General features: G+C 39.4%; 1 protein-coding gene across 1 annotated transcript in view; it reads right to left on the bottom strand.

Annotated features, from left to right (window-relative positions):
- Nucleotides 1-27,241, bottom strand: part of RELN (reelin) — a 285,095-nt gene that overhangs the window by 221,811 nt on the left and 36,043 nt on the right. The window contains exon 2 of the mRNA XM_066550860.1: nt 16,681-16,791. Within this exon, the coding sequence (XP_066406957.1) occupies nt 16,681-16,791 (111 nt within the window). The remainder of the gene's footprint in view (nt 1-16,680; nt 16,792-27,241) is intronic.

Here is a 27,241-nt window from a genome sequence, read left to right as displayed (position 1 = left end):
TTCAATTATTGTGTGCAATTATGAATGCTTGTGTTCAAAAAAGATTAACTTAGGCTGGAGCAGCTGCAGAGAAGGACTGCTAGGATGATGAGAAGAATGTAAAATATGTCACAAAAGGAGGCAGAAAGAGCTTGTTCAGAGAGAGGATGACTGCTATCACTAAATATCACAGGGTTGCAAAGGAGCTGTTTAAGCCAAAAGACAACGATGGTATAAGAACAAAGGGTTGAAACTGGACTTGAATAAATTTACGCTAATTTAGATCCTTTTTAATTACTAGGCAAATGAAGCATTGAAACAATTTTGCAATAGGAATTTAGGAGATAAATTACTATAACCAGCTTTAAGATGGAGCTTAAATCCACACATGTTAAAGCTACAGCATCATTGTCACAGCTCCTGCAGCACCAGGGACCAGAGCCAAAGTCAAAGGTTCCCTCCTAGGGATGGCTCCCTTGCACCAGAAGGATTCATGTGCCAAAATGGCCAAACCACCCCAAACTGCAGGGCCTGCTGAAACCAACATGCTTAAATTGCGACCAAGCCCTGAGCTTATCTTAATAACTTGCCTTCTCTTAAAAACCAGAAAATTATATCTACCTACAAGCACCCCTGTTTCCAAGTTTTCTGTTAATGTCAGAAATCTCCTTTTAAAGACTAATCACTCATTTATTTTTTCCAAAGCAAAGCTCAAATTGCACTGAAAGTGCCATAGTTTAGCAGACATGTACCAAGGTTCATATACAAAAGGGCAGTATTTAGATCATGCTGCCAAAAAAAAAAGAATTACCTGGATATAAAAAGAATATTCACTGTTTCTCTTGTACTTTATGTGTGTAGGAAGCATTGCTTCAGCCATAAGGTCAGGTTAGCATTGACTAACAGTGGTTCAGCTTAATGTAGTCTGTCTTGTTTAAATGACTCCTGCTGCAAGTACCTTTCTTGTTGCATGTGGAGTGATGAAACAGTGCTTTAATAGCAATCTAGCTGTGCTATGGTCATACATTGTTTTCCAAACTCCTTCTGTTTATAATAAAAGGTCATTTCATTACACTGGTTTCCTGAAACCCTTCAGATTTATTATTTGTCTTCAGGGCACAAAAATAGAAAATCTTATGAAGACTCTAAGCTATTTCCCTTTCTATTAGAATAATTTTTAAAGTACTTATATCTTCCTACTACTTCTTGAATGCCTACTCTAATTAGATTGACAGCTTTTTTATTATTCTGAAAGCTGTAGGACTGCATTAAAAAAAAAAAACCAACCAAACACTTCAAGAAACAAACTGCAAATAAGATGGATAGGGATTTAAAGTGCAAGCTATTCCCTCATGTTTAGAATTATTAGTAAGTTTCATGAATTCAGTTTTAATTTAATAACAATAACACAATTCAATATATTAATAATAATTATTATTATTATTTACATGAGCAAAGTTTCTTGTTCATGTGGTTTATGTAACCTAGAAAAGCATGCCTGCAATTATTTCCACTGAAAATATCCACTTAACTATATCTCATTTTTTACTGGTCCAGAGTTCATGTTTTTTCCCTCTGGTGCAAGTACTTGCCTTCAAGATGTTTTTGGGGAGGGGGCATTTGAGACAAATAAAGTAGTAGGAGTATGATATATTTTCCTTTACTAGTAAAACAAGGAGGAATGTTTTTTCAATTAAAAAAGGCAATGAAAATAAACACAAAACAGGACCTTTACGGAGTTTTATTAGACTATGATTCAAGAAAGTGAGCACTACTTGAGTGAGTTGTAAACACCTTTTCATATTTGGGTGGGATCTTGAAAATTATTGGCGTTGCTTCTGAAGATATTTATATTTCATTTATAATAAAAGACCTAGTATAAGCCCAGGAGACTCAAAATAAAGCATGCCACAAGATTACAATTGGTAGTGCTGAAGAACCAAGACCCTCTCATAAATGGTCAGCAGATGCCTCTGTTGGAAGTTGCAAATGAATTCAGTTCAAAATTAAATGCTTTCTGAGTCATTCCCTAGAGACTGGAATTCAGCCTTTAAATACACACGAGAACCCATCAAATGTGAGTCAATAAAACAATGCATGAAAAGCCACTTGTCCTGGCGAGACGCTTCTACACCAGCTTTTTAGAAAGTACTTCACAGGGTGTGCAACAGCACAAATTCCACAGCCAGCATAAAACCAGATTGTGTTAACAGTAACCTTTCCTCCTTTTTCTCACCCTGTGCCAATCGGGTGACATTAAATACAATTTCACTTAAATAAACTCACTTTATGTTAAAAAAGAAGTTGCTCCATGTAATTTCAAAGCTGTGTTTAAGGATACTGTAGCTGCACTGCACTTTAGCTATTCCCAAAGCTGAACTGAAGCTGTTTGTTACCAAAACCAGACAATGCCCTGAGTCTCAGAAGGAGAAAGGCCAGGGTGGGACTCGGCCCCAGGCAGACAATGCGGACGTGCCTGCGCATGAGTGACGAGTCTTGGCTCCTCTCACACCATGGCATGGGACATGTGTCCACCCTAAATCTCCGTGTGCCACCAGCCAAAGAAAATTAACCAGTTGCAGGCTGACCTTACCCATCTGTGGGGAAGGGGCAGGAAGGGCTCTTATCCAGAGTTTTATTAGCATTTCACTTAAAGGGCAAGCACCGCAGTCCGTTCCTTCTGAGCGATTTGTGAGTTTATGCTGTGGATATTAACTAAAGTAATTAATCAGCCTCTTGTGTCAGTACAGGCTGGGGGATGAACAGATGGAGAGCAGCCCTGCCAAGAAGCATTTGTGGGGGCTGAAGGGAGAAAAGCTGGACATGACAGCAATGTGCACTTGCAGCCCAGAAAGGCAAACACGTCCTGGGCTGCCACCCCAGCAGTGTGGGCAGCAGGGCAGGGGAGGGCATTCTGTCCCTCTGCTCTGCTCTGCTGAGACCCCACCTGCAGTGCTGCAGCCAGCCTGGGGGCTTTCAGCACAGGAAAAGCATCAACCTGTTGGACCAAGGGACCAAGTCCCAAGGAGGCACATAAATAATGGTCAGAGGGTTGGAGCACTGGCTGAGAGAATTGGTGCTGTTCAGCCTGGAGAAGAGAAGGCTCCAGGGAGTTCTTATGGAGGCCTTCCAATACCTGAAGGGAGCCTACAGAAAGATGGAGAGAAAATATTTACAAGAGCATGTGAATGACAAGACAAAGGTGAATGGCTTCAAACTTAGAGTTGGTTTAGTTTAGGCATTAGGAAGAAATTCTTTACTGCTGAAAGTGGCAAGACACTAGGACAGGATTCCCTACTTCTGGAAATGTCCATGGCCAGGCTGAATGGGGCTTTGAGCAATTAGATCTAGTGGAAGGTGTCCCTGCCCATGGGAAGAGCAGTTGGATCTTTAGGGTTCATTCCAAACCAAGCCATTCTATGATAGATCTACCAGAAGGAAGCCCTCTGCTTTGGGCCAGAGATAACATGCCACCAACTTCTTTGTATTCAACTTTTAATAGTCTCATAAGATACTTGAAGTAGACAGCTTTTTTTTCTCATGGACTATTGCAGACTTCTAACAAACTTTATATATCTCTTATGATGAGAGCTTTGACCTTAAAAGCTAGATTTCTAGGGAACATCCCAATCAATAAAATTTAAAATGCTTCATATGCTATTAAATCAAAATCCCATGCAGTGAAATATTCTAGTTTACAAAGTCCCTCAGTCTCCATGAGCCAGTCTGTCCCATCCCTATGAGTTCCTTGAATCTAGAGGGGTTTTTTTGCGTAAAGTGCTCACCACAACACCCTGTCATAACTGACTATGACAGATGTCTTTCAAAACTCCTCTGGATGAACTGCAGTGAGCATCAGAAAATTGCATCTCCAGAAGTACTTTGCATTTCAATCAGTCCTTGGAAAGCAGGGCACCTGAAGGCAGGGTTGTATGTGAATGCCTGAGCCAGACAGCCAAGGTCCCCAAGCTATACACAGCAAAAATGAAGTCCCTAATGGAAGGATGCTCAGAAACAGGCTGAGGAGATCCAGCTAGGAGTAAAGCCCAGAAAAAAACCCTAAACTTTCCTGGTTTTAAAAACAAAACCAAAAATCAGTAACTAAATTCCTCATAAATGTTTCCAGGATAGAGAATGTTACTGAATTTTACATATCCTGCTCAGCATAATTAAACAAAGAGAACAAATAAACATTTGTTTGTCCCATGCTAAGCAAAAGTCCTTTAGATTATCAGATATATGTGATAAATTCTTCAGGAAAAATCTGAATTCCATACTCATGCTTAATCTTTACCCAAACTTTCATCAGAAGCTAGAATACACCTCTTTGATAGTCTGAGGGAAAATTGTAGCTAAAGCACATTCCAGTTTATTTGGTTGAGCTCTTGGCAGATTATGACTGAAGGTTTTTAAAAGAGTTCATTACATCTTTGCCCTCCTTAAGCAAAGGTTATCACAAAGCTGCCTGTTTGAGTGAGTTATGACTACTGGGTGGTCACTACTGCCTGTGATATTAATTATTACATGTTCAGTGATAAATTTAAATCAGAAGATTACAAGAAGAAATCTCTACCAAGACCTTCATTATGGAATCTAAAAATAGGAAAATTACAGTTACAGGGAGAAAATGATAAGCTTAATGTATACATGTACTGAGCCAACAGATGGTATATTTCAGGAAATTCACTATTCATATAAAATTAAAAATTTAAACTTAATCCTTCTAAAAATTAAAACTTGCAGGATGAAACAGTTCTTAAAGATTTTTTCTTTTTAATCTAGACTTTTTTAATGTTCATATTCTTCATCTTAAGAGCTGATGCTGTCAGCATTTATTGATTCAGCCTTCTAATAGCTACATCATCCTTCCAGCATGTCAGAGACTGTCAAGGTGACTATGATGGCATATGACTGGAGTATGAGTCCAGTGTCACAAAATATTTGTGTCACTAGTCCAGAAACAGACATATAGCAAAAGTCAGAGTGATAGAGAAGAAAAATACTGACTTTATTACTAAACTGCTATGTAAAATGTTTCATCACTTGCTGTAATGCTGCCAAAATAGCCCTGTCAAGCAATTACTTAAATAGTTTTATTTAAATAAACTAGAGCTCGGTGAAAGTGCTTTGAACAATATCACATCTTCCCAAAACACCACAAGATATTCAACATTCAGCTATTTAATTCGATGCTAACTGGAAAAAAAATCCAATCTTCTCATACAGCTGCAAAGTATCTTTACTTTCCTACACTGACTACTTGTGTATATACTGGATTTCTTCTAAAGGTTGTTTTCCTTGAAGCACTCAAACAGCTCAAACTAAACCTTATAAAGGTGCAACTGCTTTGGTTACAAACTGCACCTATTTTAATAATTGCATTATTTTTCCTAAGGGTTGAAATGAGGCAGGAACTACAGTAGGTTGACTCATTTGATACATTTAAATAAATCCTTGCTTAAGGCTTTCAATATCTTGAAGTTATAATTTTGACCTAAAAGGTACATTTTCTTTCTTTTCAGGAGCAAAGGTCAGTGTTCAAATGACACTATGTCTAACACGTCACCAAAAATAATGGAACTCAAGCAGCAGATGAACTAGTAAAGTATTATACACATATTTTGTTAAAGAAACTTATAATAATCTTTTTTGCTCCTTCTCTTTTGAAAACTTTAAGAAGTAAGGTGCAAAGCCACGCCCAGACTGACATGACCACCCTGGAATTATGGACTTCATCCAGTAATAAAATCCATCAGAGTAGGATGGCAGAACAACACTACTGCAAAGAGTAAGGACTTCATGTGAAGATCTGCACTTTTTCTTCTGGGGATTTTATAGCAAGAATGGCTGGACTGACAGGCTCCTGTGAGGTGATGCTCACTTACAAGCAAGTGCCTTTTAGATACTTGACAAATTTCACTTCAGAACAACCCCCAATTTTTTAAGCTCAGTAGTCAGCAAATACCCCTTTTAGCTGTGGCACAAGCTGCAAGAATGACCTTGCCCATGCAAAGGCAGAGTCCCTCCTCTCCACCTGCCAGAAGTGCTGGTGATGGCTGAGCAGGAGCAGCATGGGGGGATTCAGCCCTTTCCTCCTGTGCCCCAATAGGAGCTGGCCCTGCTCCCACTGCCAGCAGGAACCTGGGAACTTCCTTCTCTAGTTTGTGTCTTTTAGCACCTGATAAAGATGCAACCCTACCATTCACTCCCTACAAACAGCAATCACCTTTCAGTGGTATATTCTTGAAAACTGGGATATTCCTTTTAGCAGATTTGAAGCAGATTTTTCTTGTGAACCATCTCTGAAAACACACAAATGATTATCAGTCACAACACTGACAAGAGATAAGCAAACAGTGAATTCAGCTGGTAGGACAGGTGATGATCAGGATTTAACAGAGGGCTCCATTTTCCTCTAAGCCTGATTTTTCACCACATATAATCAACTCTACTTCAAAATGTGGCAAATTGGCAGATAAGGGGGAAGCAGTCTGATGACATTTGTTTGTCATAATATGCCAGAAATTAGTTTACAAACTTGTCTTCAAAATTATGACAAAAACAATTTCCAATACCATTTCACATTTGCAAGAGGCTTCAATGCATCTTAATTGATGAAGTCCAAGAGCTCAGTAAGTTTTGCTTGAATATGCTATCAAATCCTTGCATTTTGTGACAAAAACAAGATGCAAGGAAAAGAATAGGCCTGGCACAGCCAGGAAGTCAGGAGAAGGGGCTCTGACTGACTGTCACACCACACATGACACAACACATGACAATGAGGCATCACAGAGCCAGGCTCTGGACAAGGACTGATGCAGGCAGGCACACTGGCAGTGTGAAGTTCATGCAGCCATAGGAACAATTCCTTGATCTATTCTTGAGGCATACACACACACACAGAATGCAATTTTAAGATGGCCCTAAATTTCTAGATGATGGCTTTCCCCCCTACTTTATTAAAGGTACCCCTCTATTACTACAAGTTACCATGCAACTCCAGCCTGTCAGTCTTGCTGAATGTAGCTCTCAAAGCACAATGACAACATCTTTTGGAGAAAAAAGTATTTTTTTTACTGTTATTGCAGTCAATGAAGGCTTAATTCATTTTTCCTTGACTTTTCTGCACTATTATCTGTATTATAATAACAGTCATGAGCAGTAAAGATTGGGTTGTATTGTGCCAGCATGTCTGTACAGAAAAATAAAGAAGAAAGTCCTTGCTTTTGAGAACACAGTCTAGCTGGGGAACAATAGGACAAATGTTATTGCTAAGAAAATAAAACAGTAACAAAAGAGATTTTTTGTCATATATTGACATTTCTCTAATCAATGGCAAACAAGAGTGATTTACTCATTAAAAAAGCAGAGAAGATGGATTTTAAGGCAAGATTTAGATTAATAAAATCATTAAGGTTAGACAACATCTCCAAAATCAAGTCCAACTTTTAACCAAATACTAACATGCCCACTAAACAAACATGCCCACAAAGTGACACATCTAATAATTTTTTGAGCGCCTCCAGAGATAGTAACTCCACCACTTCCCTGGGGAGACTTTTTCAATGCTTAACCACCCATTAAGTGAAGAAATTTTTCTTAATACCCAATCTAAACATCTCCTGGTGCAACCTGAAGCCATTTCTCCTTTGTCTGTCAGTTGTTGCCTGACCACAGCCTCCTGTCAGGCAGCTGTAGGGAGTGATAAGGTCACTGAGCCCCCTTTGCTCCAGGCTGGGCACCCTCAGCTGCTCCTCATCAGACTTGTGCTCCAGACCCTTCCCCAGCTCTCTTCCCTTCTCTGGACTCTCTCCAGCCCCTCAATGTCCTTCTTGTACTGAGGGCCCCAAAACTGAGCACAGGATTGAGGTGTGGCCTCGCCAGTGCTAAGTACAGGGGGACAATCCTTGCCCTGGTGCTGTGGCCACACTGCTGTTTGTACAAGCCAGGGTGCCTTTGGCTTTCTTGGCCACCTGGGCACACACTGACCATGGTCAGCTGACTGTGGACCAGCATCCCCAGAACCTTTTTCAATGGGCATCAGCTTTTTTACAAAAAATGAAAATTTGGAATATGTTTCTCAACAGAACTGTTACAAAGTCAAAAGAACTGTTACTGTTTGTGATAGTAAAGAGCACTGGTTGAACATGGTACTTGAAATTAGGATGAAAAAAGGAGAGTGTAGAATAAATGCATATGTCTTCATAGATGGGGGGGGGGGTGTACCTATTTACATATTATTTTCCATTATTAAAAGAACCCAAAATTTGCACAGTACAAAAAGTGTTTCAAATTACTTTCAATAAATATTAGTATAAATAAAAATCACCAACCTGTCACAATGAATATTTAATGTCTTAATATATTTTGAATTAAATCCTTACCTTATTGGAATCAGGAATATTCTCAGAAGTATGAGGTATAGAAAAACTACTGATCAGATCAAAAACTTTTACATCACTTTTTTTACTACATGCATTTTATTAAAAATTAGGATGCAATTGAAATATTCACATTAAAATTCAATTATTCTCTAGCTTTTCCCCATACCATTTTTTGGTCACTCAGGGAAAAAAAATGGATTTATATAAGACTTGAAAAAAACATCACTACTGAATAAATGTACTTGCTAAATTGGACCAAAATTGGCCCCAACACTTCAATTAGCATTCTGGTTTTGGCTGTGTAAAAGTATTTCTAAAGGCATTTTCTAGTTTAAAAACCCCAGGGGCCCCTTTGTAAGCACTGGCACATGGAAAAAGCTCCTCAGTGTCTCCAGTGCAGTCATCACCCCAATCTCATCTGCAAAGCCTTAAGTGTTGCCTGTAGAATTAAACACTCACCTGCACCCAGTATTCAGAGCTCACAAATACAAGCAATGTTGCACGTGCCAGCCTCTAAGAAGGATCATTTTCCTTTTCAGCCTTCACCACACAAATGCTAGCAGGAGCTACAGGTATATTTAAAAGGTTAAAAGCTTTAAGTGTTTTAATGTCATCTTCATAATACTACAAAGATATTTTTTAAAAATTGTGGACTAACTCAGAACTTCTCAACAGAGTAGGCAAAATTGGATTTTGATGTCCCAGAGCTTCTGCTGCTGCTGCCATGGCTAGAGTTAGACAAACCTGAAAAGCTCAAGAGTAGCTGCACAAAAAGGATGAAGGTGTTCAGAGTGACTGGACTGCCTGAAACTAGCCTAAAGTTAGGCCACTTTAAGTATTTTCTGTGTAGGCTCCCTCTCCAGTTAGCTTTTTCCTCCAACCTCGGGGCATTGGTGTCTGGCTTATCCAGCTATGTGAGGGGAATTTTCTTCCTCAGCAGTTAAAACACTTCAGCAGTTTCTTGCCAGGAAAGCATGGGTAATTACTGCCTATGCCATGATAATGAATATGTGTTGTATTAATAAAGCTAAAACCCTTTCCACAAGGCACATATGACAGTCAATCACTTGCAGAAATGGTCAACTTTTGGCCATGAAGACAATTAAGTGGTAATTAAACATCATGACACAGAGACTTTCAAAATTTTATCATCATTATAGTTTTCTTACATACCGTTTGTAGGTGGAAGTATCTTAAAGCTCAAATGTAAACTTTCTTGACCAATGTCAGTTTGGCATCAACTGACTACTTAATTGACTGTTAACAAATTCTTCAAGATATGACTGCTATACAGATACTTTATCTTCCTGTTAATTGGTAATTATACATTGGCAGAAAAATCACTGTTTCTTTCCAATTATCCCAGAACTCAGTGACTATTTAAACTTTGCTAATTAGCAGTGGAGGGCTGTTACATCTTCTGGGCAAATTGTATTTGATAATCCCTATTAAAATATACATGGCAGTAGTTGACTTGTAACAAAGAAAAAAAAAAAGGAAAAAAAAAGGAAAAAAAGTGGCAGTTCAAAGGGTATTAGATACAGCACAAGGCAAATGGGGGCCTATTAAAATTTCCCCAACTGTTCTAATGAGAATGCCGAGGGTCATTTCTTCCTAGTTTACCATCTGTTTGGTTTCTGGCAAATATCTCTGGTGTGAAGGGAGGGTCCTGGAGCCCATTTGGCTTGTCACAAAATAAACCAGGGATCCGCAGCAATTTCAGTTAAAAACTGCACTTCAAGATCAGTAGCATGTACATAGCAGAAAACTTTTTTTAAGAGCTGTCATTTACCGACTATTCCTTACTTTTTAGAGTGGTGAGCAAGCACAGAGAGACAGACTGAGCAGGGGGGATTGATTTTATAGGCTCACCTAACAAGAAAATGCAACAGTTGGCCTTTTTCCATCTCACAATGTTAGTGGGGGATATTTTCCTTTATATGTCAAAATCTGAAAGCAAAACATTGTCCCAGAAGCATCAGTGTTTAAACTGATGCCAAATCCAAGCCTCTGACAGCTCAAAACCACAAATCCCATCAGGAGGAGCCTTGGATGCCTCCAGTGCATGGTCCAGACCCATGTGCTGACAGAGTTGGGTGCACTGTCTGTGGTACTCCCTGGGACATCACACTGGGGCTGTCCCTCAGCCACCCAGGCACCCTCTTTGCTTCTTCCTCTGGAGGTGAAACCTGCACCAGGTGGCATTGCCCACAGCAACTCTGTCCTATGGCTGCTCAGAGCCAAAACAGATAGGGTGTCACTGTCATATTTCCTGAAAAATCTCTTTGCCTAGGATTTTTCTCCTGGGAAGCTGAGAAGCCTCAGAGAAAAATGAAAACAATAATTATCTGATTTTCTTCTCCTGTGTTTTGCTGCTTTGGAATGTGTTTGGACATTGTTTACCAACATGTGATTGTTTCATTGGTTTCTGCTGTGAATTGTTTTGAGTTAATGGCCAGTCATGGCCAAGCTGTGTTGGACTCTGAAGAGGGAGTCACGAGTTTTCATTAGTATCTTTCTAGCCTTCTGTCTTTATCTATTCTCTATCCCTTAGTATAGTTTAGTATACCATTCTTTAATATAATATAGATCATAAAATAATAAATTAGCCTTCTAAAAACATGGAGTCAGATTCGTCATTTCCTCCCTTCATTGGGGGTCCCAGAAAATACAACAAGACAGGATCTGGAAACCACTCTTTTCCTTTTCCCCATACAGAACCAGATCAAAATGATCCTTCCTCTATAAACTGAGAGGGGCTTTTTGTTTGCAGTCACATATGTAACCAAAATACTCTGTGAAGGATTATGTGAGGGCTGCTTTAATCCTGTTGAAAGGCAATAGAATAGTAAAAAGCAAAGAGTATAAGATAATTTAAATGTCATTACATTATATCTGGCAATTGCTCTTTCCAGGATTTCCTCTAGGAAATGTATTATTCACCAAATTTCAAAGATTATTTGTAACTATTCATTCTTTTGAATCCCAGAGAGTCAATGTGTTACCTAAAATACGTATGATCACCTTCATGGTATAGAAACAAAAAATTGCAAAAGAGAAAAGACTGCAACATCATCTTTTATCTTCTATTTTTTGTTCTCTAGAAGATGTAATTTCAGGCATAAAAAGGTTTCCAGGTAACATCACCCTCCTAGTTTCTTATGAAGTAGCCCATACAGTTAAACAAAACCGAAATTTCATGAGGAGTTTATGACCTCAGAGTAGGAGGAGTTATCTGTTTTAAAAGACTGCAAATTACAAGTTGTTTAAACCTACACAGAATATAAACAAAAAATTTCTGTTATCCAATTAGGCCTATGGCAACACTTCCCAGCATAATCAGAGCTTGGAGTCCACTATCTCTACCACAACAGAACCTATAAACTTCCAAGAGGACCTTTGCAATTTAGATTGGAAGGTTAATATATATATATAAATGTTATCATTAAATTACTTGTCAATTCCACATTTACTAAAAGGTAAACATCAGTGTAGTCATTATGATTTTGCATAAAATTAGGGGTTTGGGTGGCTTAACTAGAAAGGCTCATGTTTCCCACTGCAGTTTGTAAGAAACTAATTACACCAAACTTAAATGTAATTTGTCATGCATTCATCAAGTGAAAAGCTACCAGGGAGCCAGAAAGCCTTGGGAAGAGCAGGAATGGATGAAGATGCAGTGTGAGTGGCAGGTCAAAGGCATGCTTTGATGTGCACAGCCCAGCACATCTGGCTGCTCAGCCAGGCTGTCACCAGGATCATCCGGTGTAATGAGACAGATTCGGGTCCTCAGCTCTCGGCGCTCCTTATCGCTGCTGAGGGATTAGGCTGTAATCTGCTCCTGTAATTGTAGCAATGATACCCTGCTCCCTGCTTTCCAGAGCACACGGCTTTGGAGGAGCCACGGGGCGTTTTGGCGCTTCTGCTAAGCTGCAGAGGGCCTCCCCTATCACACAGTGTCATGGTTTGACACTGGTGCAATGCCATGAAAATATATTCTCCTTAGTGTCTGCTGTGAGATGTGACCCGAAATAGAGCAAAACAGGCTCCAACTTAGGAATAAACTAAAAAAACTTGATTAACTTACAATATGTAAAAGAAAGACACAGAATGAAAACCTTCCAAAAACATTCCTCCTTCCCCCACCAAATTTCCAACACAGCACGGTGAGACAAAACCTTGGATTCTCAATACAATCTCCACCCCTCAGATAATCAACTCTCATTCCATCAACACCCTTTAGATAATCAATTCTCAGTTCATCAGGAAGAGAGGAGTCCCTCTTGTGCCACAGGGTTCCCCTGGAAGCACAGTTGAGACCTCTTGTGTTTCCATGTCACACGTGGCATTGCCCAGAGAACATTTTGCCATCGTGACCTCTTCCTTCCATGCCCAGTGCTCTCACCATTGCACATGGACCAGAGCTGCTTCTAGGGTTCCCCTTTTAAGGATTCTTTGCCCAGTTCCAAACCATTTATCCTCACTCTCATTTACAAGCAATCATTCCCACCAGACCCACAACCACATTTGTAGCTTTCTAATATTTTTTTAGCAATCCTGCCTCCCACTTTCTTCTTTTATATTTGGACTAATCCAAGTAGTAAGAGCCCCTAAATGATGCCATGGGAGATTAGTCTTGGTGGGCTGATAAACCCCAGAGCACAGCCAGATGTGCTCAAGCAGTCAAAAAAAGGCCAAAAACCAACAAGAAGCCTCAGGGATAAAAGCAGAAGAAAGAAAAAGCACTGATGGATAAAGAAATCCCACAGAAGTCCAAAATGTGTCTCCAGAGACAGACAGGGTGTGAACAAACTGAGGGCTACCAGTGTGGCATGTGAAAGGAGGAGACAAAGAGTGGGATTGTCCATCAGCCCCTCAATGCTGAAAGATGTGGGAACATTTCCATGTACACACCACACTGATCAGGAAAGGAGAGTGGAAATAAGACTGCAGAGATGCAGCTGAGAGTATCTGCTGTATCAGGTGGTCTATTGAAGAAAGAAACACCCTTCTTAAAAGCTACTTTTAAAGATAATTTCTTTTTGCTAAAGGATCTCCCCAGCTTGGTTTAGTGAAGTTTCAACACATTTGATCCCAGTTCTAATTCTAGCTTTACAATTTTAGTTTTACCTTAATCTGAATGCAGAAAATGGTTCACCATGGGAGAAAACTACTATTAATTGTTATACCCAAAAACTCCCACATTTCTCCCCAAGAAATCATTAGAAGGTTTCCTAAATAAAAATTTCAACGAGCTTCATGTCCGTGGAAATCAGAAACTACATATTTTCCTATACAATACGTACTGAAGAAGGAAAAAACCATAACCTTAAGAATTAAAATATTTTATCTTTTTTTTTTCAAAGCTTCTTGACATGGTTAACTGTTATAACTGACATATAGCAATCACCAGATATAATGTAATGACACTTAAATTGTCTTAATGATTGTGTCTCCATCAAGCAACTTCCTAAACTGGTAAAAGATAATTGTAGTCACAACACAGTGGCTCATAGCACAGAAGAGACAGTATATGTATGTTAAGGAGACTTCAAATTGTTGGGCAGTCTGGAAGATTATGATAATCTAGTGTGACCTCCTGTGAGAGACAGACAAGACCATTTCAATGGTAATATTGCAAAGAAGAAAAAAATATTCGTCCCTGCACCATAAGCAACCACTATCAACCAAATTTCAGAATATTACTATCTTCAGGTTTTAAAGGCCCAGCTTTGCCCCTCCTCCCCCCATCTAATCTGTGATAAACCACATGAATCTTTGAATTGAGGTCTCTGAACCTGACTAGTCCTCAACATTAAAAAATAATAATTTCCAGCAAGCTAAACCTGAATATCACAATCGCTTGCCTCAAAGGAGAAACTGCTTCTTTGCTGATTGAAAATGATGACACAACAGATGGATCTGGGGTTTCTAGAGAAACTGCTTTGTGTTTTCTTCAGAAAGCCAAACAATGTCACTCCCACCTACTATTTTACTAAACAACATATTAAATACTGTGGAGACCGCTCTATTTTTCTACTGAAAATGGTAGATTTTAAAATATTGTTACTTTTTAAAACTACCAAATAATTTTTTAAAGCATATCATTTACATGCCAAACACCTTTTGGAAGAGTCCAGCTTTCTCATCTCTCACTGCAAAGTAGAGATAGGAAAAGTTGATGTAGCTCTTAGTCATGGGAGCCATCAGTACATCATAGATTAGGGATTCATATAAAATTGCATTTGAAAGCCATTGCCATTTTCCTTCATTGTTGATTTTTTACTGTGACTTCAAAGACATTGCACAAGATTATCATCTGTTATAAAACATTCAGATTGGTTTTTTTTTCTTTTTCCAATATATATACAAGTTTAGGAAATAGCAAAGAAAAACAGCAAATTAAGACCTTTATTTAAAATATTTTTAACTAACACTATAACACAACTGACCCTGCAGTTTACCCACAGAAAACTAAATTTAAAAAAATAAATTCAGAGATGGCAGCAATTTTTCTCTAACATAGATGGAGGCATGCTCAAGACAGAGCATCAGATCTCCCCAGGCATGATATTTGAGAATTTGTATTGATGAGCAGAATTAAGAAGCTCCAACTCTGCATGACTGTTTTTGCATCACCTTGGCTTTCATATTCTTCCAGCTTGTAGGCTTGGAGTTTCTTTTGCATACAGAACACACGTGTCACCAGATTAATTGTTGGTTATCTTACAGTGACAGAATGGTTAAAGTAACACATCAAGAGCTAGAGAATGACCTTTGGCAAGTTAAAGAAGGCCACGTTGTTTTTTCTGTCAATACATCACATGTTACTTTAACATCTGTTTCAATGAAACTGCAATACCTTATTCTACAAATGAAGATACACATTTAGGAAAAAAATACAGACATTCTTTGAAAATGCACAGCGGTATTTAGAGTCTTAAAATTTTGCTTAATTGTTATTCTTAAATACTTAGTTGTAATTAAACATGACCTGTATACTTTGCCCAGTGAGTTTGCCATGATCTCCCAATGACACAAACACTTAAGTCATAGCAAGGTAACATCTTGCCATCCCAGAAATTTCACATTGGTAAGTTCTTTCTGTCTTGCTTACTCCATCAGATTCTATTCATCCTGTAAACAGTACAGTGGGAAAGGAGAAAGAGCAGTACAAATTCTTCCAGAAAAGAGAATCTTTCAGTGCCTTTTGAACAAGGCATGAAAAACTTGTGCCAGCCATGCTCTTCCCTTTGAAAGGCTGAGCAGAATGTCTGAGGTTGAACTGTGGTGTTATCCACAGAACAAAGCCCTTCTCAAATTACCCCTCAGTGCAGTTTTAAATAATGTGCTACTTACATTACATTCTTTCATTCACAAGCAAATGTATGCCTGCTGGGTGACACTCAAATGCCCAGACCATTCATGCTCTACTCGCTTTATAACAAAAGTAAGTACCATGAGAGGTTATTATGAAGAAAGTACTGAATTCTGGCCCAAGCAGACAAATTAACATTAAAATTAAAACATTTAAACCTGCTACTGCAACTGCAGTGCAGTTGTGTCCCATATGACTGGTACCTGTTTTTGTACCTTCACCACAGATTGCTTGTTAGGGTCACTGAGCCTCCAATTTGAAGAACACAATTCTTACTATTATTTGTAAGTCTATAAAAAATGCTACCAAATAACAAACTGCAGAAGATATAGCTGTCAATTACTTGCACAAATTTAGAAAGGATTATTTAAAAAATATTAGTCTTTAGCACAGTTACTACTGCTGAGGGCTACAGCATAACCTGAAATACATGATAATTTTGCAAAGCCTATCATATCCCTTTTACTACAATTCTGCTTTTTGGACATGTTAAATAATTGGTTGTGTGAAATATCTTGACCAGCATTCTGGTTTTAAGGAAGATGCTATTAACTGAATGGAAAGTAGGTTGACATAAGCTTAAAGGAAACAGGTTTTCAGCCCAAGAAATACTTAGAGGCTTTGGGCTAAATGCTTTAGTTTATACAAAATGTCACACAATTTAGAAATGGCTGCTTAAAACAATTTATCTGCTGAGGCTTTTCTTTCTTAAAATTCATATTATTCAGCATTGAGCAAAGGTGAAGATGGTACAAGAAGCAATAAAAGCTGCCTAAAAGCTGCCACTGCTTTATCTCATTGACTCCCACTGACTTCCATGTATTATTGATTACTCAGTCTAAATTAACCTGTTCCAGTAATTGTCTTGCTATTGATATCCTCTGTACAACCCAGTACTCACTGCCCTGGGTTGCAGAAGGTAAATTGCACTGGACTTACCAAATCCAAAAGCACTGGAACCACCAACACTCTGGGAAGCCTGAACACTGGTAGATGTGTAGAGCCCAGTTACCAGTAAGCCATCAAAGAAGGTACTTGTCGAAATAGTCACTGAAATGAGAGAAATAAAATATGTGTAAATATTCTGGTTAAGATCCCACACACTTTCTGTGAGCAGACTCTTGCTCTTGAATGAGATCCCACCATGCAGTCCAGTGAATCCATCTGAATTTCCCCAATATTTATGCGACTTTACTTTCAGTTGGTGCTTGAGAAGTTGCCTTTGCCAGGAGGATAAACCATGGTATTCAAGAAATGCACAATGAGTTAGAAAATAACACACTGGAATATATGGCTTGTAAGCAATTGTCCAGACATTAAACTGTAGTAAAAACAATGAAATAACCAGGATTATGGTATTGTTCTTTCTGGATCTAAATAGACTGCCAAGTTACAGTTATCATGCTTATTATAGTGTTATACATTTAAGTTGTATGGGCATCTGAAACATTACAGATTGTGTGTATTTAAATAGCTCAGGAATGCATTTTTAAGAGATTCTTAAGTAATAGCAGAAAACATCCAAATGGAAACTACAAGTAACATTGGAATCTATACATTCTTTATTAGAATTGAAAATTATTGCAACATTTATTCAATTCTTGTACACACTAATTTTCATATTTTTACTTTGGTGTGTTTGACAAGGTAACCACACAAGGGAAGCCAGTTGATGTACCCTTTTTGGATTTCAGCAAAGCTTTTGATACTGTCTCTCACAGGATCCTTTTGCACAGAATGTCCAGCACATGGCTGGATGAACACATCAGTGGCTCCAGGTTGGGCACAAAGGGTTACAGAGAATGGGTGACATCAGACTGGGGACCTGTCACTGGTGGGGCTCCACAGGGTTCCATCCTGTGCTCTTCCACATCTTCATAAATGGTTTGGGTACAGGACTGAAGGGATACTGAGCAAATCCAGAGACAATAAAAAACCAGGAGGAGCTGTTGACTCCTTCAAAGACAGAGAGGCCCTGCAGAGAAACCCCTAAAAATCAGAGGGCTGGGCAGTCACCAACCATACGAAGATCAATAAAACCACAAAAAGCTCTCTCTACTGAAGAAGAGTCTTATGACTTATAGCCTCTTACACTGAAGATGCATCCAGACCTCGGTTACTACACTCATTCTGCTTCATACCTCAATCCTTTCTATTCCCTTAACTTGGAGACATCAGTGCTTGTCAGGGACTGCTGATAAACTATGATCACTCCTAAATCCCATTCTACCTCCCTGTATTTCTCTCTTTGGCTGGGGACATCATGAGCCAGTGACTGGCCAGGAAAGTGAAGCAAGGTACTCCAAGGTCACTGTTAGGACAGTCATTGGTGATACAGATTCAACAGAGAAACTGATGGGTTCCTTAAGTCCTAAAAGTCAGTGTTTCCTCTGTGGTACACATTTGGCTTAAAATTAGTGTTTAATATTCTAAAAAATATTAAAAATGTTGAAAGTAGCTTAATTTACTTTGAGCAGAAGAGCAGTATTTACCATGTTTAGTTTATTCTTCAACTCTTTGTGTTGATCTTCTTTTCTTTGATTATTCAATACTACACTGAATAAACCCTGAATCAAACTTTTCTGCTCCCATGACTCCAAATTTCAGTGTTTTGCTATAGACACTTCCTTGAATTCAGATGCAGGTTCAGAGCCATATGTTCATTTTTAAAGAACAGGCTACTTCTGATACACGTTAAAAGAACAGCAAAGGACTCTAGATTTTTTAAAAAAATAAAAGATGTATTAAGGAGAGTAAAATAAAATCAAACAAGCAAACAATGAATTTTTTCTGCATTTGATGATGAAGTGGTGAATAAATACATGACCTTTTCTTCCCTTTATGCCTTTAAACCTACAGAGAGGAAAAACATATGTTGAAAAGTATGCCTATGTGTTATTTTTGAAGACTTGGCAAAAGAGTCAGTGAAAAGCACGGATAGAAGGGCACTGGGCCAGTACTTTGCTGCCATTTTGTTTCCCTGTAGGGAAGCATCTTATTCTTTACTGGATAGGATATAATGCAAAAGCCTACTGTGAACAGGTGACCAGTTTCTCTGTGGGAAAGAAGTGATATTTCACAATGCCTGTATTTGACTTTGGACATATTTGTGTGATTGTCAACCCCCATTTTACATAAGCATGTAATAGGTCAATTTTTATTGTTGAAAAATTTCCAACACAGTATGGCTCCCTCATTAAGCCTCTGGGAAACTGCACAAGGCCTCTAGCACATTTTTTAAAAACAGAGCACTAGGCTGTTATTACACACGTGTCACACATTTCAGAATAATTCCATAGTTCTTCAAGAGAAAAAAATTAATCATGACATTCTCAGTGATGATTTTTTTTCTACCCACTGTTGAAATACATTAAATTCCCATAAAATAAAAGAAAACACACAGTATGCCAAGTGATAACGACCAAGAACAGGAAAGCTGTGCTAATGCATAGCCCAGCAATGGGACTGTGATTTTATATAGGGGCTAGGGCTTGTTACTGTGGGGTCCTAAATTCCTCTTCCAAAAGAACAAGAAGGTTCCCTCCACCAGGCTTTGTTTGTGCCTGTACACTGGCTCATGCCATATGTAGTTGATGTCACATATCTGCCACTAGAGAAGCAAGGACCAATGCCATGACCCACTGGGACTTTGGGAAACATCTGGAAGGACACAGAGCAGCCACGGCTGGGCAGGCAAGGGGGGCTCTGGCACTGCCCCAGTGCTGCCCCATGGCACCCAAGGGACAACACAGCAGCAGGTGCCATCGACAAGCTCCAGCAGGCACTGCTCCATCCTCCACAAGACCCTTCTTTGGGAGGAGAATTTGGTGGGTGAAGCAGTGAGGAGGGATGGGTGGCTGGGCAGGCGTGTGCTGGACCCTGCACCCCTCAGAGAGAAGGTAGGAAGCCCTCAACTGCTTTGAAATAGTCCAGCAGGAGGGACTGAGAACATCTCCCCAAAAAATTCATTTTGGAACAACATACTGATCACACAGCAAATGTTAGACGCAAAGGTGGTAACTACTTGAAGAGTTGCTCAACACTTCCTTCTATTTTCACTTCCTGAGATATTTACCCCCTTGGACTACTTGGGTTGGTTTATTTTTCATGGTATCTCCCTCAGATGATTTAATTTTTTAAGGAAGAAGGAATTTCAGTCAAAACATTTCATTTCTGAGGTGAAGTTAGAGGAGAATATGTTGCCCCGGATGAAAAATTCCACTGTCTTTTGCTTTCATCAATTCTTCTGCTCTGAAGCATGACAGTGTTTCTCCAAGTTTGGACAAATTATATTTTATATATATATATATATACACACATTTAAAAAAAAGTCAGAGTTCACATATGCTCAACGAAGACATTTTCATTTTTAGTATCTAAATATTTCTTCAAACTCTGTCCTCACTTAGTACTCTTAGCACTCTCTGACTAATAAAAGCTCACTGAAAAAAGTCCCATGAAAATTATTTCAGTCCAGTTATACTGCTTTGTTGGAGCAGAAGGCTTTGTGAAGATATCATTTTTGATGATGTTTTGATCTGGAAAGTTTCTCACTCAGTGTTTTAAAGTAGGAAGTCATATCTGCTGGCTGGAGAGAAAGGGGAAAGAGAGTGATCTTTATCAAAAGTCTAAGCCTTCTATGAGAAGACTCAATTCATCAAAATCCCACTTCTCGAAATGTTGAGAAATGTGCAAAATGTCACAAAGTTGTTCCAAAAGTTTGACCAATACCATCACCAATATCTCAAACTCAGGAGGACAGTAAAGTAGACCTGAGGGCAAAAGTGAACTAGGCTGGAAGAGGTGGTGACTGGAACCAGAACAGGGAATAGGGAAATTTTTGGAGAGAAAATGGGGAGCCATGGGGGTGAGGGGACCGCAGCTGGAGAAAGGAGCCAAGAGAAGGTGATGAAAAGCAGATGGGATCTGCACCTGTAGCCTGGAAATCCTAGAAAGGTTCAATGTGAGGGACTCACATAACAACTGGGAAGAGAGACCAGGTGTAAAACCCAGCAGCAAAGTGTGGGTCAGCCTCACATGCTGGTCAGCAGCCAGGAAAGAAGTCCACTGTCTACTCTTAGTCCACCTCCTAAATCAAGTGAACACTGTTTGCATGATGGCTATGAAACATTTCTGTCCACAAAACACATGAATAGGAATACATGGATTAGTTAATAACTCCAGTTTATTTTGTAAAAGCCTAGGAAATGGCTCCATGAAAAAGAAATCAGACTGGGGCTGGGAAACACCATGGAAGAATCCTCTGGTGCTGTTTTGCCCTACTCTTCTTTCTGTACAAGGACTGTAGTCACAAAATGTCTTTCTGAGAATCATGAGGCCCTCAGCTCAATTTTCCACCAAAAATCACAGGGAGTTGCTGCCTGCAGCTCCTGCACACTCAGCACATCCCAGTTGCTGTGCTCAGTGCGAGCAAGGCTGGCTTGGCAGGCACCCAGGCTGGCCTCACCCTGCCCAGGCCACCATCTCTGGGAAGCTTTGGTGCTGTTTCCTTGGGAAGGGAGGGCATGCAGCAGCCTTTGCTGGAGCAGCCTTTCATTTTGCACAACAAGGTTCTGTGAGAGCCTGGTGCTTCCCGTGGGACAAGGAACAGCAGAGCCCCTGGCAATGCCAGGAGCTGACATGTCTCGAGGAGGAAGTGGGTCAGGAAGGAGGAGGCTGGCAAAGATGCTGCTGAAATTATACCACAGGTGGAGGTAGCAGCATAACAGGAAAGACCAAGTGGAGTTTGAACTGTAAGCATAGTCAAATATTTAACAGAAATGAATGCTGTTCTTATAAACATAATTTTCACTGTTTTCTGGTGCTGTATGCCACACATACTGCATACGATTATAGAAATCTAGTAATCCATGTAAGTAATTGCATAAAATTTGCCCTACATTCTCTCAAGGGACTGATCTACTCTCCAAAAAGGCTGTATTTTGACTGATATTCAAAATACTCAAAATACAGCCAATGCATCTAAACTGTAAAAGTAGAAAAAGTGCCAGGTGGAGGGAGGGGATGATCTCAGGAGCCAGCTGCCACTGACGGGTCTTACCTATTTTGGCTGCTCTTCAGCACCAGCTGAATGCCACTAAGAGGGTTGAAAGATACAGAAATTCCAGAGAATTTGCAGCTGCTGTTGATGATAATCATGGAGTACAAGAAGGAATTTATAAAGGCAAAGATCTTTGATGCCCACACATGTCTTAAGTGAGTCAAGACATAGCCACAGTGTAAAACTGCACTTCTGCATACCATAGACAAAACAGAAAATAATTCTGGTGTGTGAAATCACCACAGAGAATGGACTCCTGAAATGAGGTTTTCTTGCTTCAAAGCAATGACAGGCACTTTTTAAAGCTCTTCTCAAGGTCAAAGCCAGTTCCCTATAACACTGTAATATTGCATCATCACACACCTGAGTCATGGCTGGAAACCATCCTCTTAGGAAATAAAATTATTTATACTGAAGTAATGTTTTTGGGGGTTTTTTAGCTTCACTCCTAAAAAAATACACCAGCCTCTGCAAGTCAGGTGTGCAATGGCACTGTTCAGAGAGGGCTCTGTCCCTTCACTGTGCTGCAGCATCCTGCAAAGGAATGGAGACCAACAGCAAAGACTGTCAGTGCCACACTACATTCATAGAGTATGCTGAATTGAAAGGGACCCACCAGGATCATCAAGTCCAGCTCCTGGCTCTGCACAGCACCATGCCCAAGAGTCACACCACTCCCCAAGAGCATTGTCCCAATGCTTCTTGAGCTCTCTCAGGCTGGTGCTGTGACCACTGCCCTGGGGAGCCTGTTCAGAGCCCAACCACCCTCTGGGGGAAGAACCTTCTCTTAACATTGAACCTAAACCTCCCCCAGCACAACTTCAGGCCACTCCCTCAGGTCCTGTCCCTGGTCACTGCAGGGAAGAGATCAGGGTCTGTCCCTCTGTTGCCCCTCGTGAGGAAACTGTAGATTGCTGTGTCCCCCCTCAGTCTCCTCAGCATAGGGAAGATGTTCTTTGTCCCTCCCCAGTTTTGTTCTCTTTTTTAGGCAATAGAACCTTTCTGCCACCCTCATGCAATGCCAAACCCGGGTGACCCATCCAGGCATGCAATGCTCTCAGGGCACAGATAATAGCAAGTCCAAATCCTTAAAATACCAGACTGCTCCTGAAATGCCAACTGCAGCTTAAATTGTTAGCAAGAAGAGAATAAACCCTGCTGCCTTATTTAAGGGCAACTGTTAAGACACCACAGTGACTATAAATCTATAAATACTCAGAGTTTTACAGGTATGCTTTCCAAAGAGTGTGCTGATAAATGTACTTGTAAGTGAATGGTGGAGAATACATTACCACAAGAATTCAGAAAGTGTATATACTGAATTGCACTCAGAACCTAATTACTAAAAAAGAAATTTTTAAAAGACTAGTGAATTGCATGTTGACATCAAACTAATTTTTATGGCTCGCAGACATACTTTGCTTTCAAAAGAAAACAAAATCGAGAAATTCATAATTATACAGCTATTTCAAATATGAGCACCAGGCAGACATGCAAGAACAGTATGAATCACAGGTCTACACATCATTCAGCAACAAAAGCGGAAAGCCCACAGGATTCTTACTCATACTTGTTTTGATTTTCCCCAAGTAGGTGGAAGAAAGCAGAAAAAAGACATTTCAGTGTGGTTAAGTAAACAGACGTGCAGTCTTACAACTGCAAGAATTCTCACTTAGGTATTGGTTTTCTGAAGCCCACAACCAAAGCACTTAATTCACAATAAAACACCAGTAAGCTTTCCTTGAAGTTCTTGCACAGAGCAGCACCATCTCTAACCTGTGATGCTCTCACCAGTTATTCCAGTTAGCAATCACCCTCAGATGGAGGGGAGGAAAAATGCACAAGTTTTGAACTTTGTACTAGACTGTTTAAAAATCTGATTTGGCCTTGCTTTGTGTTACAGTATAGTTTCAGTTCTTCTGCCCTGTGCTCCATCAAATCTCTGTGTCTTTATAGCTTTTCAAATCCTTTCCTAAATTGGTAATGAGCAACAGAGAACTGAAAATAGATTGCAGATGTGTGGCAAGATGTCTGTAACATGATATCCAGAGACATCATTTGTCATTGATGCAAAGAGTAGCCTATCAGTCTTGTTAAAGAACTATTTGCAGAGACATTACTTATATTTTTGAAAGTTCTTAACGAGACAGTGAGAATGACATCAGCAACAATTTAAGAAGTGTTTATTCTTGTATTCCTTAACTATAAGGAATTGGTCATATTTGTTTACATGGTCCAAGATGCTTCAGAGCTGCCATCTCACTAAAAGTGAAGAGTTCCATGGTTAAACCTGTGAACAGGTTTCCAATGTGAGACTCAAGAGTCTGACTTCCTATGTATCAAAATCCCAAACTTAAATACATTTCTGACCATATTCAAAGCCACCAGAAACTTGGCCACATTGAGCAGAGAGGTGCTTTATTCCAGCTGGCATCACCAAATGTGTTGGCACAGCCCAGAGACCTGACAGAGGAGAGGTAAGACTGGCTGCTGTCATAGCTGCCTGCTTATAACCAACAGATGGGCAATTAAGGCTCTAACCTGGGTAAGAGGATTCAAATCTGAATTTCCCAACAAAATATTGGTTTAAAATATTTTAAACTCCAGTGTCTCTGTGGCCCAGCCACTGTCCCTTAGCTACAGGCATTGCATTTTATGTGGGAAAAAGGGAATATCAGCTGGCACAGAGAGAGGCGCATCCTCTCTTTTTTGGGGGCAGCCTTCTTAGAAGGAGAGATGGAGGTTTCAGTCAGTGGCCCAGTGAATATGTGCTACTGCTATATAAATCTCCAGAGAACATCACATCTATTTATGTCACCCCATTTAGGCTGTAAATCTCACCCTAATGTTGATGTTTAAAACAGACCAGATGAATCACACTCCAGAAATGTCTGATTCTCCTCACTGACTATAAAGGGAGCCCAGACTGTAAAGCTCAGCTGTAGATGTCAACACTGAAGATGGCTAAACTGAGATTATTCCCACCAAGAGCCATTCACACAGAGTAACTTAATTATCCAATTTCTATTAAAATGTCCAACTCTTGCCCACATCAGAGGGAATTGAGCAGGAATGAAGCATCCCAGAACCCACCCGGGGGCATCAGAGACAATGACTATATTCTTTCTTGTGTTATGCCAAACATATCACTAGTACTTAGCAACTTAGCAAGCCCTTGTAGTACCAAAACACTCCAAAGGGTATCAGCAAATGCCTGTTATTCCATTTGATATTTCACAGAGGCCTGAATAGTATTAATGGAGTTTAAGCAGTAAACACAATAACCTGAATATCAAACAAAATGTGTTTCACTAAAATGTACATCAGCTATGTATCTAAACATTTAACCACTGAATTGTGTGCCATAGCCAAAACAAGAATAATCATCAAAAGAGCATTTCCTGTAATGATTGGAGAGGACAGTTATTTGTAGTTTTAGCTTAAGAAACACAAACCAAATCATATCATTTATTGAAATGCACCTCCAGACAACAAATACTGTAAACATGAGAGTTATCAGCAAGACATAAAAGCCAGTAAAATGTGCTTTAACAGTATGCACATGATGGTGAGACTCAAATGATTGTGAAACCTGCTTTGTCAGTGGTAGTATATTCTTTCTCTTATCCAAAGTCCCAGGAGAAGATGGGAAGAGCTGATGATCATTCCCAGACCTCACCAGCTACATAGGGCATGAAACAATCCTGGGTACTGGTGTATGTTGGAACTGTTTTGTGTCTTTATTCAGCACTCATCATTCTCCTTTATTAAGTTTTGAAGCCAAATGCTGTCATGCTTCTATGAAAAGCATCAACATCAATTTTTTCTTAAAAACAGAATAAATGTTATTGTGATTACCTTTTTAACACTCTAAGCCTGAGACTATTGACCCCCCATTTTGAAGCCTAACCTTATTTTTCATGCCTTTCAAGTTTATGTGAGGTTGCCTGTTTGATACCCATACATGAAAATTTCATATTGTTGGCTGTGCTCTCAATAAATTATTTAGATGGTTTGAATATTTCTGCACAGTGCAGATTTTCAGAAGAGTTTGGTAAATCCTTTTATTCTGCTGTCCTCAAAAGGCAAACAACCTCTCAATACACAATTAACAATAGCATTAAAAGAGAAAATGAAGGCTGGCTTGAAAAGAGAGTAAGTCTAATTATCTACTAGGAATTTATTATAACTCAGTAATATCTAAACATTTGAAAGATCTTTTGTCTTAATTCTAGCTAAGGGAGCACACCCTCTAAAACCAGATTCCTGAACATGTTTACCTCAGGCTAAAGTAGCACAAATCCTCTTACAGACACATGAATTATGATGAGAAAATATCATGAAATGCAAGAGTTCAAGAGATTCTGGAGAACAAGGAAGCATCTGGCTGCCCATAGCTTGGAAAGGTGCACTGTTCACTGGGTGAAAAACTGGATGGCTGAGCCCAAATTGTAGTGGCCAGTGCAAGTGGTGCTCCCCTGGCCCAGTATTGGGACCACTCCTTTTTAATGTCCTTATCAATGACCAGGGTAAGGGGATTGAATGAACTCACAGTCAGTTTATACTTTACAGCTTCAGGTGACAAGGAGCTCTATCAGTTGTTTATATAACACGTGAAAATGGTTTTCCTTATTTTTAAGTTCTGTTTTCTTGGAATTACTCTATTTTCAGTGTTTGCTTTATCGACAGAATTCAACAGTTATAGATAACTTTCACAACTCTCAACTATCCTTTTTCCAAAATTAAGGAAACTTACTTTAGTTTCCTATTACACAGGAAGATGTTCTCTCTATCATCATCAGCTAGTTTTACTGTATTTTTTGGAAGCAGAGCCAACCAGATGTATCCATGACACAGAAATCTGTATATAATGTTGTAATGCATACCCAGTGGTAAAAGTGATGCCAGTTGTTTCAGTCTTCACTCCTTCCCTCATAATTCCTAAGGTTCAATGCGGTGATTTTATGTTTTATTCATGCTTAGCATCAAGGTGATATATTTTGAAATTCACTTCCAATATCCTGTTCCACAAAGCCTGCATTACTTTTGCCTCTGTTCCTCACCACTCCCTTCATTTTTAAGTAATACAGCATTAAATTGTACTACTTTGAGCAGCATGGTGTGTGTATATGTGTATATATATTTATATATGATGCTATTATCTTCCTAATAAGCTCCCATTATCATTTTGACCACTTTTAAGTTCAGGCATCAAGCCATGACAATGACACTTCTTCCTTATCAGCCACAGTCCTCCCTCCTCAGAGTGGATTCCTTGTGTGATATAATTCAAATGAAGGCTGGCATTGTCTTATAGTTAACTCATGAACAACAGTGAGCTATAAAGTTTCTGACTCCATTTATCTTTAATATATTTCACACACACAGAAATTTGTGCTTGTCTTCATTAAACCACAGCTTAACAAGATTGCTTAATGG

This window comes from Molothrus aeneus, chromosome 5 (assembly GCF_037042795.1).
Source record: "Molothrus aeneus isolate 106 chromosome 5, BPBGC_Maene_1.0, whole genome shotgun sequence".
Lineage (NCBI taxonomy): Eukaryota > Metazoa > Chordata > Aves > Passeriformes > Icteridae > Molothrus > Molothrus aeneus.
Note: the sequence above shows the minus strand (reverse complement) of the source record. Positions and strands in the feature narration are given on the sequence as shown.